At 41.0% G+C, this 12598-nt stretch overlaps 1 protein-coding gene across 1 annotated transcript in view; it reads right to left on the reverse strand.

Moving 5' to 3' along the window:
- Positions 1 to 12598, reverse strand: part of SYNE1 (spectrin repeat containing nuclear envelope protein 1) — a 498487-nt gene that overhangs the window by 333831 nt on the left and 152058 nt on the right. The window contains exons 7-10 of the mRNA XM_075862881.1: positions 10931 to 11023; positions 10344 to 10522; positions 7414 to 7610; positions 6919 to 7028 (exon numbers count right to left, since the gene is read on the reverse strand). Of these exons, the coding sequence (XP_075718996.1) occupies positions 6919 to 7028; positions 7414 to 7610; positions 10344 to 10522; positions 10931 to 11023 (579 nt within the window). The remainder of the gene's footprint in view (positions 1 to 6918; positions 7029 to 7413; positions 7611 to 10343; positions 10523 to 10930; positions 11024 to 12598) is intronic.

Genomic DNA, 12598 nt, shown 5'->3' on the forward strand with positions numbered 1-12598 from the left:
CTGAGAGCTCACTAGAGCGAGGGCTTTTAACCCAATGTTGCAATGCTGCAATTTTGGGAACAGCTCCATCTAGTGACCAAAAATGGGTAGTATTATAAATTAGAAATAATTTATAATATTTCCTGGACTCGTGCAAAAAAATAAAAAAAATTTGAACAATGTTTAATCACCCACACACTAAATGTTTAATTTAAAAAAAAAAAACAAACATGTTTTTCTGGCAACACATTCCCTTTAAGATGAACTGTTAAACTTTAGACAATATCTGGAACACCTAGAAAATATACTTATAGACCAGTCAGGTACTGAAAGCAAAACCCCCACATCGCTGCCAAGGATATGCAGGAACATTGGTGCTTTCATAGGACTAGTGGTCCTCTGTTCCAACTAAGTCATCAGACAAAAGTGTTTATAAGGTTTAACTGCTGTCCCGTACTGAAAACATGATTACAGTACGGGACAGTTGTCCTGCAGCGAGGCAGGGACTCCTAGCATCGTACATAACTATGATGCTAGGAGCCCGGCTCCCTGCACTGTGTTCGGTCCGGGACTTGCGGCCGAAATACGTCCGTCAATTACGGACGTAATTAGTGTGTGTGCACATACCCTAACTTGTAGGCAGCATTACTTAACAGTTTTCCCCTCTGCAAGCTCTATCTCTAATTTCTCAGTTGTCTCAAATCTTGTGGGCGGAGACTAACTGCTATCATGTCTTCTATACACTGCACACATAGAAGAGGAGAATCCTGCTCTCTTATCTCTATCTATCACATATATAGAAGAAACAGCACGATGGAGGAGATTATACAGCAGTAATGAGAAGTGTAGCTGAGAATCCAGCATTGGTATGACATAGAAATGTTACCATCTTATCTGTGTGTTGCTTTCTGCTCCTACTTCCTCCCTCTGCTCCTCCCTCCCTCTCCATAGACATGCAGCATATGTTGTTGAGTCATGCGCCGCTCCCACACAGACCAAAAGGAAGGTCTTTGGCAGAGCGAAATCCGGCGCCATTTTCATGTGGACTGGAAGCCGTGGCCGGACAGTAAGATGGCGGCAGCGGGAACAGGTAAGTTATGTTCGTGTATGTGATGTGTGTTTTACGTTCGTCTATGTTTGTGTTATACTGTCTGCTGAGCACTGTATCTAATCCTCCTACACTGTGCAGTCGCTCAGAAAATGGCGGCACACAGTGTAGGAGGTTTGGCGATTCAAACCCCCTCCTTCGCCTGGCACTAGCCAGAATAAGGGAGGGGGGATTGTGTGAGGACACTAGAGAGTGTGTCTACCCCAAATTTGCAGCATAAAGCAATGTGGTTGCTTTACCACATTGACCATGCTGCAATTTTGGGAAGTGCTCCCTCTAGTGCCCAGCACATGGAAATGTTATAAATTAGAATCTAAGTTATAATATTTCCGGACTTGTGAAAAAATGAAAACAATGTGTAATCACTCAAATAATAATTGTTTAACTAAAAAAAAAAAAAAAAAAAATTCTAGCGTCACATTCCCTTTAAGATGGTTCACTGTAGAGGTGCCCCACTGCTATAAACAATTGTACAGTATGCCCAAAATGGCTGAAATAAATTAACATATAATTTTTTTTAATGTCAGCTATCTTATATATATTTTCGAAAGTTTGTTTGAAGCCCGATTTTTCATTTATTTTAAAATCAGGGGATTGCACTGACAGGCTCCGCCCCTATTGATGACGTGGCAGCCCATAATTGGCTACAACGTACATAATTCCTCGCTGAATTGCCTAACACAGCAGCACTGCGATGTTGGCCACAGCGGGTTTACACAGAGGCAGGACACTTGTCCTGTCTCATATAATTGAGGGACTAAAATGCATGGAGAAGCAATGAGCGATGGAGGGACTAATGGTAAAGATGAGGAGTGAGGAAAAATGATGCCAAATGGGCATGAATCAGAAGTTCCCGCCCCTCATCCACCACTTCGTAGTTTAGTCTAGGAGCACTGGCTTAGGACTTTTATTTCCTAAAGGGAATACATTTTTTTTGATCATGTGATCATAGTGTTAAGGATATTTAATGGTGCTTCCAATAACATTGGGTCCGGTGTCACCAGTATTCCACCCGTACTTACGGACGCGTTATTTCTGCACTAATCGGCAGCCCATTCTCTCTATCAGTGCTGGAAAGAGAAAAGGGGCAGCCCTTTCGGGCAGAGTTTCCGCAGCAATTGAAAGTAAAAGAAGTTCATACGTACCGCTGTCTTGGTGACGTGTCCCTCCTGACATCCAGTCCGACCTCCCTGCATGAAGCGGCAGTCCATGTGACCGCTGCAGCCTGTGACTGGCCTGTGATTGGCTGCAGCGGTCACATGGGATGAAACGTCATCCCGGGAGGACGGACTGGAGGAAGAAGCAGGTAAGTTAACTTTTAATACTCTCTAATTATTATGCGGGTCGTGCTCCCATATAAAGTATGGGAGCACGGTACGTAAAAAGCAAAAACAGGACATGTTCTATCTTTTGCGGAGCCTTTCTACGGCACGGACACCTTCCTGTAAATATACAGGAAGGTGTCCATAGGCAATAGAAGTGAATGGGTCCGTAATTACGGACGAATTCTACGGTCGTTTGCATGGGGCCTTACAACACATAATTGGGTATTTAAATAGTGCGTTTTTACTCTATCTATACCGTAAGTCAACCTCCCGAGCAACGGCGGGTATAAAAGCTAGTATGACAATATATAAATGCTGAATACACCGATCAGCCATAACATTAAACCCACTGACAGGTGAAGTGAATAACATTGGTTATACAATGGCACCTGTTAAGGGGTGGGATATATTAGGCAGCAAATGAACAGCCAGTTCTTGAAGTTTATCTGTTGGAAGTAGAAAAAATAAGGATCAGAACAACATTGACAAGGGCAAAATTGTGAGGGCTAAACGACTGGGTCAGAGCATCTGCAAAACCGCAGTTCTGGTGGGGTGTAACAGTATGCAGTGGATAGTACCCATTCAAAGTGGTCTATGGAAGGACAAGCAGTGAACTCGCGACAGAGTCATGGGTGCCCAAGTCTCATTGATGCGTAAGGCTAGCCCATATTGTCCGATCCCACAGAAGAACTACTGTAGCACAAATTGATGAAAAAGTTAATGCTGGCTATGAAAGAAAGGAGGTGTTAGCACACACAGTGCATTGCAGCTTGCTATATTTGGTGCAGTGCAGCTGCAGACTGATGAGTGTGCCCATGCTGATCCTCGATATCGCTGAAAACACCTACAATGGGCACGTTAACATCAGAACTGGATCGTAGAGCAATGAAAGAAGGTGGCCTGGTCTGATGAATCACATCTTCTTTTACATCATGTGGATGGCCGGGTGCGTGTGCGTTGTTTACCTAAAGGAGGAGATGGCACCAGGATGCACTATAGGAAGAGGCAGTGTGATATTTTGGGCAATGTTCTGCTGTAAAACCTTGTGTCCTGACATTCATGTGGATGTTACTGCAGACCAAATATAACCCCTCATGGCAATGGTGTCTTTCAGCAGGATAATGCACCCTGCCACACTGTACACAGGAAACATTTATGGAGCATGACAAAGAGTTCAAGGTGTTGACTTGGCCTCTAAATTCCCAAAATATTAATCCGATATAGTATCTGTGGGATGTGCTCGAAAAAGAAGTCCAATCAATGGAGGCCCGACTTCACAGCTTATTGGACTTAACGGATGTGCTGCAAACGTCTTGGTGCCAAATGCCACAGGACACCTTCAGAGGTCTTGTGGAGTTCATGCCTCGATGAGTCAGGGCTGTTTAGCAGCACGAAGGGGAATCTACGCAATATTAGGCAGGTGGTTTTAATGTTATGGCTGAGTGTTGTGTATTGTATTGAATATATTAGCATGAAACATTTGAGAAACAAATTTGTTTTTGCAGACTGATCTCTTTGACTCAAGCCTGCGTTGATCAACCACTACTTTTCTTTACAATTACTTAGTCTGACTCATTCTTCATTCTTGATTGAGAATGACACATTACATGTGGAGGAGGTCACATCCAGCACAGTACAATAATGCTTTACAGCAACAGGATTGAGAGAGATTGAATTTACTTCATTTGAAAGGTTTGACTGCTTTCAATAGAGAACTCTGAAGTCACTCTAAGACTATTTTACACTGTATTTAATGGTTTAGGATGTTTTGTTCACATTCATCAACATGAAATATTGCAAGGCTTACAGATTGTGGTATGCACAACATGCAGCTTCTGAGTTATTAACCGGCATTCATGGAGAGTTTTGAAATTTTTATAGCAACAGTGACACCTTCAGACCACAACCAGGTACCAACTAAATAAATGCAAGAGCAAACCACAGTAAAGGCACCGTGTGTTCCCTGTGTGTTTGATGTATACGTGGCGCATACGTGGAACATACCCATCGGCTCCCATTATACCGATGGAGGCCAAAAAGAGTATGGGTGGTATACGCCGGCTATATAGTTTGTTTGCTGGATTTTAAAGCATAGTCGTCTACGCTCTTCTATCCAGAGGTAGCCAGAAGAAAATGTACAGTTATCACTGAAGCTTCCCCTGCCTGCACACTCTCTGGAATTGTGGCCTTTGTGCTCCCCCCCCAGTCCAACAACAAGGTCCCCCACTCCAGACGACAGCTCTGGAGTCCCTGGCCGCTTTTAACCTCAGCTCCAGTGACATCATGTAGCTTCCCCAGTTGCTCTCAGGAGGTTAAAAGCGGCTGGGTACTCTGGCTGCTGCTGAGAGCACATGAGGAAGCTCCAGTGACGTCACTGGAGCTGAGGTTCAAATCGGTGAATAGCTATTGAGAGTATCACCGGGCTGCAATGCCAGCTGGAGGGAGGCCCTCATTGCACAGTCATTGGTAGAGTGTCCCTGGCCAGCACAGAGCTGTCATCTAAGGCGGGGTACCTCAAGCACTTGTGAGAGAGGGGAAGGGGGCAGTGTAATTGATGTATCCCACTGTATGCCTATACAGTGGGATACGTTGCAGCCTTCTGTTGGAAGTATACATTTAACAGGCATTCGTCACCCACTGACTGTTATGGCATACCTGACATATACATTAAATGGATGCTTGTGTCATATACTATACGGTGGTATACGTCACCCATGGGCTCCGACGTTATAAAAAGTATACCGTGCAGTACACATGTGGGATGTGGGATGGTATAGTGTAGTCTACTATGCTATTCATACCATAAAATAAAAAATTAAAAAGACGAACACAAGTCCCACGCAGGCCAAAAGGACACTCTTTTGGCCTCCGCCAGAGGAAATGTTTAGCATGTCTGTCAGAAGCTTTCCCAATGTACACGCTAAATGTCGGGAAAAACATGACGTGAATGGGGCTTAATATGTATCAGCCTGAAGTCCAGGTTATATAGCTCACAGAGCATTGCCTAGACTGTTTACAGCCATCGCAAGCATTTCCATCCATCCCTGTGCTGTCATTATGTAATACGCCTCCAGTATAAGCATATTTTTATTGCGCAAGAGTGATTACCAGCAACTACTGCACTATCAAACGATTTCACTGTGCCAGTTCCAGCCAAAACAACCAATGACAGCAACAATCTTTTAATGAATTATGTCTGATCCACTTCCAGAAACTTTTTAGAACCGGCTAATTAAAGTGGTTGTCCATCGAAAAGAAAAATTATTTATTATATTCTTTTCAGAAATGAAGAAATTTGTAATATACTTTCTTTTTCAAACCTGCACGAATTCGAGTTTTACAGTCCCCGGGAGTGGACCTGGAAGTTCAGAGCTGCCTTTCTTGCAGTGATGGCTCAACACAGGCCGCGGGGAGGCTGGCGACCTCACTCAATTCTCCAGCTAAGCCAGATCCCTTCTCAGTCTCTAAATCTGTTGTGACGGTGGTGGGGCTGGGTTAGTTGATGAATTGAGCCAGGCAGCCAGCCCTTTCATAGGTGTCATTAACACACAGAGAGGAGGGGGAGCTCCTTCCCCCCAGGAGCCCATGTTGAGGTGTTACTGATAGAATGGCAGCTTCAAACTTCCGAGTCCACGTGCAGGGACTAAAAAAACTGATCCGTGCAGGTATGAAAAATAACATATATTACAAAGTTTCTTCATTTCGAAAAAGCCAAATAATAAATAATTTTTCTTTTCGTAAGACAAACCCTTTAAACGTAAGAGATAGCCTTATAAGGCTGGATTCACAAGGGATGGAAATGCTGGGGAAACACTGTGGAAAATCCACAGCATTTCTATCCAGTGTGAATCCAGCCTAACATGCCATTCTTTGCTTTATGAGTATGTTCACACGGCTTATTTACGGACGTATTTTGGGCGTTTTAAGCCTCGATTTACGTCCGAAAATGCGGCTCAATAGCGTTGGCAAACATCTGCCCATTCATTAGAATGCGTCTTACGATGTTCTGTGCACACTGTAATTTTTTTTACGCCCCGCTGTCAAAAGGCGAGGCGTAAAAAAGACGCCCGCGTCAGAGAAGTGCCTGTCACTTCTTCAGACGTAAATGGAGCGGTTTTCCATGGACTCGATGGAAAAGCAGCTCCATTTAACGTCCGTAATGGATGCAGCAAAAAGCGCCTCAACATGCCATTACGGCTGAAATTACGGAGCTGATTTCTCCTGAAACGCTGCCACTGCCGTGTGAACATACCCTAACACTGTCAAAATAGAACATGTTTTTTCTAAAACGACAAAAATGTAGCAGACTTAAATGAGGGCATAAGAATAAGTTCACCTGTGGCAGATTTGTTGCAAAAATTACTGTGGATTCTGCAAAATTTTTATTCAGATAGATGGAACTTATATTCAGTCGCAAAAATTTCTGCAACAAGTTTGCAGTGCTGCACTGCCGATTTCATTCTGTTTAACATTGAAAGGAACATGAAATAATTACTTGACACTTACATCATCTTCCTGGCCATCTGCTGTCGTGTTGTGAGGATCAGGATAGCGTTTTAGGAACTGGGCTATGTAGGTCATAATGGACTTTTCATCGGGCTTGTCAACATCAACATCTACATACAAAAAAGTAGAGTAAAATTAATCAAACAACTGAACTGTATGAAGCCATATTCACATCTGCTCTAGGTTTTCCATTAATCTGTTCCATCATAGGAACAGAATAATGAGAAAAACAGAAGCGCCGGATCCGCTGCATGACAGACATCAACAACACCCAGCGGAACCCATTGACTTTAATGCGTTCTGTCGTGTTTCTGTCATGGTGTCCATCGTTTTGACGGACAAAAAAGAGCTGCATGATGCGGCAAAAACAACGGAATTTGCGAGCGAGGCTCCTGACGGAGGCTCCGATGTAAATGTAAACAGAACCTAATATAAATATAATAAAGATTTCAATTAATAACAATATAACAATATTTCTTATTATTAATAAAATACCTTCAGGATCCAGCAGCCTTGGAATTCCCAGCTCAATTTCTGCAATTGAAAAGGCCTCTTCCAGATTTTCACGATTGGTTCTTCCTTTCAGTTTGTCCATGTCCACCAGTTCTGGCCTTATTGCATATATCATTGAGTGGAAGGCAATGCCGTTTCTCCAGCTTGGTCCAAAATCTTTTATTTCTATTCCAAGACGCCTTAAATATTTCAACAAAAATCACATTAAAGAAGGTTGCCTTTCCGGGTTCTTCAAGGTCAGTAACATTTTAAAGATTTGAAGGGATTGTCTGCGATTTGGGCTACCCCTTTTTGTTAGATGGGTACCCTGACAATAAGCTAGGTTCTCCAGTTCTCCAGTGATCAGATGTGTTTTAAGGGAAACTCAACTGAACAAGTGTTCAATTTTCATGCAGTGCCACCAAAGGTGAAATTATATTGTACATATTTATAATTGAAATCCATGATCTGTCTATGTAATGCAAGGACGTGCTAGGTCCTCCAAAGCAGGAAACACTTTTGTGGAAACTCTCCGCTCTCACTAATAGATGAAGGTCACAAACGAAGAAGTCCCCTCATTTAACTTAGAACTACATACAAAAAGGGTATATGAAAATGGGTTTCCTATACCAGACAAGTCCTTTAAAAGCTAAGTTACTTAGATGTCATTGTTATTAGTTGGATCCAGTGTGTCAGAGACACGCAGGATCCGCTTTCAGCCGAGCCGTCAGTCCAGCCTGAACTGATGGAATCGACTGTGACAGAACAATACAGCTTCGATGCATACAGGATATATAGAAGATATATCTTAAAAACTCAACAAAAGTCATTTAAAAAGTTGTTTAAAATCACACAAAACATTGATTTATTTAAAATGTACATACGTCTGTAATGTGTAATAAAAGAGTTGCTTATATTTAGCTATGTCCTATCTTGAGGGTAAAGAAGACTACCTTGTAGTCTTGTGTATGTGCTCTAATAGAACCCAACTGAAGGGCTCTTCTCTAAACTCCAGAAGGTAGTGTGCGCTGAATGTAAGACATGGAATTGCTCTTCGCTAGTTGGCATACAGGGATCCACTCTATGAATGTTTCACAAGGTGTTTAGTCAAGAGGGATATATACAGGTTTTGTAAAACCCCATTCCCTTCCATTGTACTGTCCTAAGTTGCATATTTTTTTATACAAAATAGACACTGAAAATACGCAAATAATTTGCTTTGTATAAATGTGCAAAAAGTTTAAACAATTTAAATTTTTCTAATTTCAATTTCTTTCATACTCACACCACGTATCCGAATGGATTTCATATTTTTTTTTGGTTATTTTGATACATGATATGTATAATTTCAGGTAAGTAAGGTAGGATAATGGGAAGGTTTAGATTGGTGGTATTTGGGTGTTTTTTTTTTTTGTTTTTTTTTACCAATGTTTATATATTTATTTTGGTACATTATCATAATACGTATGTCACCCAAATGGCCACAAAAGACCTCTAGGAGGACAGTCAAACTTTATATTTTACTGTGCCGTTTTCCACTGTAACCATAGAAGCCTCAGTTACAGCAGAAAACAGCCCTCTGTTGCGACAAGAGGGTTTGAACTCCTGGTGTGTGTGCCATACATTTACCGCAGGTGGTTATAAAATTATTTGCAGGGTTATGTAACACATTTTCTGTTACCTACAAAAATCCGATTTTGGTTCCACTTTAGACTCTGTTCACATCACATCTGACCCTTTTGTCAGACGTATATATGTTGGGAGTATCCCAATGTATATGAAAAGATTCATTTAAGCGGAACTCACCATTCTTTTTAAAACGGCTTTATTTAATTCATGTCAGCGTATTGCACAGAAGGACAATAATTCCTTGGCCTGCGGCCGTTTCACGTGGTGTCACTCTGCCTCGGGGCCTCTCTATCCCAATGTAGACCTCTGACAGAAGGCTCTGATGTTTGCCACGGTATAGGCATACAGTGGCATACTTCAGCCATAGGCTCCTATGTTAAATAAATGTATACCGTACTGGGTAAATTTTTTTGTGGGTTGGCTCTGCATAGAAAATCGTAGTTGACTATGCTTTTCTATACAGCAAGAAAGAAAAAAAAGTATAACAATGTAGACCAGCCTGACGGAGACCATAAGGACACTCATTTGGCTTCTGCAGGGTGAATGGAGCCCCAGGGATACAAATCCAAATGTAGGGCTGAAACAAGATGTGAACAGAGCCTTATCTATATTCTGTGTTAAGTAACTTGTAAGCAGTGCTTGTAAGCACACTGTCCCAGTTAGGGTATGTGCACACGTGAACTGTCTTTTACGTCTGAAAAGACAGACTGTTTTCAGGAGAAAACAGCTGCCTCGTTTCAGACGTAAAAGCTCCTCCTCGCATTTTGCGAGGCTTCTCTGACAGCCGTAAATTCTGAGCTGTGCTTCATTGAGTTCAATGAAGAACGGCTCAAATTACGTCTGAAAGAAGTGTCCTGCACTTCTTTTGACGAGGCTGTATTTTTACGCGTCGTCGTTTGACAGCTGTCAAACGACGACGCGTAAATGACAGGTTGTCTGCACAGTACGTCGGCAAACCCATTCAAATGAATGGGCAGATGTTTGCCGACGTATTGTAGCCTTATTTTCAGACGTAAAACGAGGCATAATACGCCTCGTTTATGTCTGAAAATAGGTCGTGTGAACCCAGCCTTACTCAGCTTACCCTTCCAGAGAACACTGGAGCTGTAAAGAGTGTAGTTCCTCTGAAACTAGAACAGCAAAAATTCCCTGTTAATGCCCTGCTCTATAATTCAGTTTGCTCCAGTTGTGAGTAGGAAACTGCTAGCAATGCCATTCCCTAATATAGTGTTTAAAGTGGCCCCATATGGAGCTTTATCTTTAGAATACAACTAAAAAACAATATTAAAAAAAACTGCTCTTACTTGGCCGCTGTGTACTGCACCCATCTCAGCAGGGCTTTTTTGGCACTTCCTTGAATTTTAGTAACCACTTTCCTTTTGGTTGAGGGGCTGCCTGTTTCAGAACTCACTACACTGTCCACAGAAGATGTACTACTGGACAGTGAATGAATTTGGGGTAGATTGCTGGTTAATTCTTCAATCTGTAAGAAAGAAATTAAAAATGTTCTTATCAAGCTTTCCAATAAATTCTATTCTTATCTGTTATTCAACCGCACCGTATAATTTCATTTCTTAGATCTATAGAGTAATCAGTCAGACTAGAAAGGACTCTAGAGAAATAACAAAAGGACTTCTGTATATCAAAAAAACAACTTAAAAAGAGGAACTTAAAAAAAATAAGGCCTCAAGTGTATTATGACTATGTACTTGACGTCTATGGGGCCATACTGTACCTTTGTGTACTACACATATATATATGTATATATAAACCACAAGTGGAAATTAAGTGCACAGAACACATTTAAATGGAATTTCAGAATATGCTAATATTATGTAATTTATTTGGTATGTATGATTACTGCAGATACAGATTATAACTTTGGAATTACCTGAAAATATAGGATTATGGTCCAAATCAAACCAAGCACAATGGAAGGTCTTCCATCAGCTATATCTGTTGAGTTTATATTCACCAATTTAATCTGCAAAAATAAAGATGCATCATGAAGACATTGGTTACAGCACTCTATTCCCAATAAGGCTAGATACATATAATTTTTTTTATTTTTTACATTTTTGACATAAACTTTTCACGACTTCTCGTATAGATTTGTATTCATGCTGATTCCTTTTCCTGACTCAATTCTTGATAGAAACAAAATGTTGTTGTATCTAATTTATCTTATCTTGGACCTCACAGGAATTATGACGGCTTATAGATCCTGAGTGACTTTTAGATCAAATCATTAACTTTTTTTCTAAATGTTTTAATTATTTGTTATAATGACATGTTACAAATTCCAATATTCGATAAAACCACTACTTCATGTGTGCAGCCTGTAGGTGTTGTTGTGCATCATAAAGTGCTGAAAGAACCAGATAGTCATCTTTTACTCTATATTCAATACTAAAAACATAGGCCGAATTCACAGGAGCGTGTTTGGTCCGTGATATACGGTCCGTACGTCGGCTGTATTTCCCGGACCGAACACACTGCTGGGAGCCGGGCTCCTAGCATCATAGTTATCTATGACGCTAGGTGTCCATGCCTCTCCGCGGAACTACTGTGCCGTACTGAAAACATGACTACAGTACAAGACAGTTTTCCCGCAGCGAAGCAGGGACTCCTAGCGTCATAGATAACTATGATGCTAGGAGCCCGGCTCCCTGCAGTGTGCTTGATCTGGGAAATACTGCCGACATACGTTCCGTATATCACGGACCGAACACGCTTGTGTGAATCCGACCTTAGGGGCAGATTTATTAAAACTCGCGATTCATTCATCAGTCTAAAAAGAAAGTGTGTTGGAGTGAATTTTTCCAGATTTATCAGATGGTGTGAGCCTCTTTGAAAATTTGGTACATTTTGGACTGTTATGATCAGGTGTAGATTTGTGCCAAAATTTGCACCATTTTCCAGCTTTAATATTAATACATTTGTGAAAAAAGGTGAATACAATGCCGAGTTCTGGTAAACCCGCCTACTTTTCTCAGTGCTTTTCAAATTTGGTGTGTGCCGAGAAAAGTCACAAATTTTGGCGCAAATATGCCTTGATTTGAGAATTTTTAAATAAAAAATCAGGCTTCAAGCTTTTGCTTCATAAGCAAACAATATATAAAGCTCACTTCAATAAACTACAACATGCAATGATTTGAATCCCACCCCCCGCAAAACTGTTAGATTTTCAATATACACTGGTGGGGATAACTAATCAAAATGTACCAGATTTCTGTCATAAGTTGCACATAAAAGTGGTGTGCTGTACGTAGTGTGTGCGAAATCTATTATGTGTTTCAAACACTCTTTTGCCTACCTCAAACAGTTATGATTTTAAAAAAATAAATAAAAAGGAGCAAAGTAACGAGAGCCCACTATTTTTTCCGTCAAATATTGGTATATTTGTATGGTATAATAAAAAGTAACAAAAATACCTAGCCAAATTTATTATGCCACATGCATTATTTTGATGAGTTTAGCCCAATTTGCACTACCGATAAATGCCCCCTTACATGTCCGACTCCAAACTGATTATTATTTTGACATTTTTTAACACTGT

This window comes from Rhinoderma darwinii, chromosome 4 (assembly GCF_050947455.1).
Source record: "Rhinoderma darwinii isolate aRhiDar2 chromosome 4, aRhiDar2.hap1, whole genome shotgun sequence".
Lineage (NCBI taxonomy): Eukaryota > Metazoa > Chordata > Amphibia > Anura > Rhinodermatidae > Rhinoderma > Rhinoderma darwinii.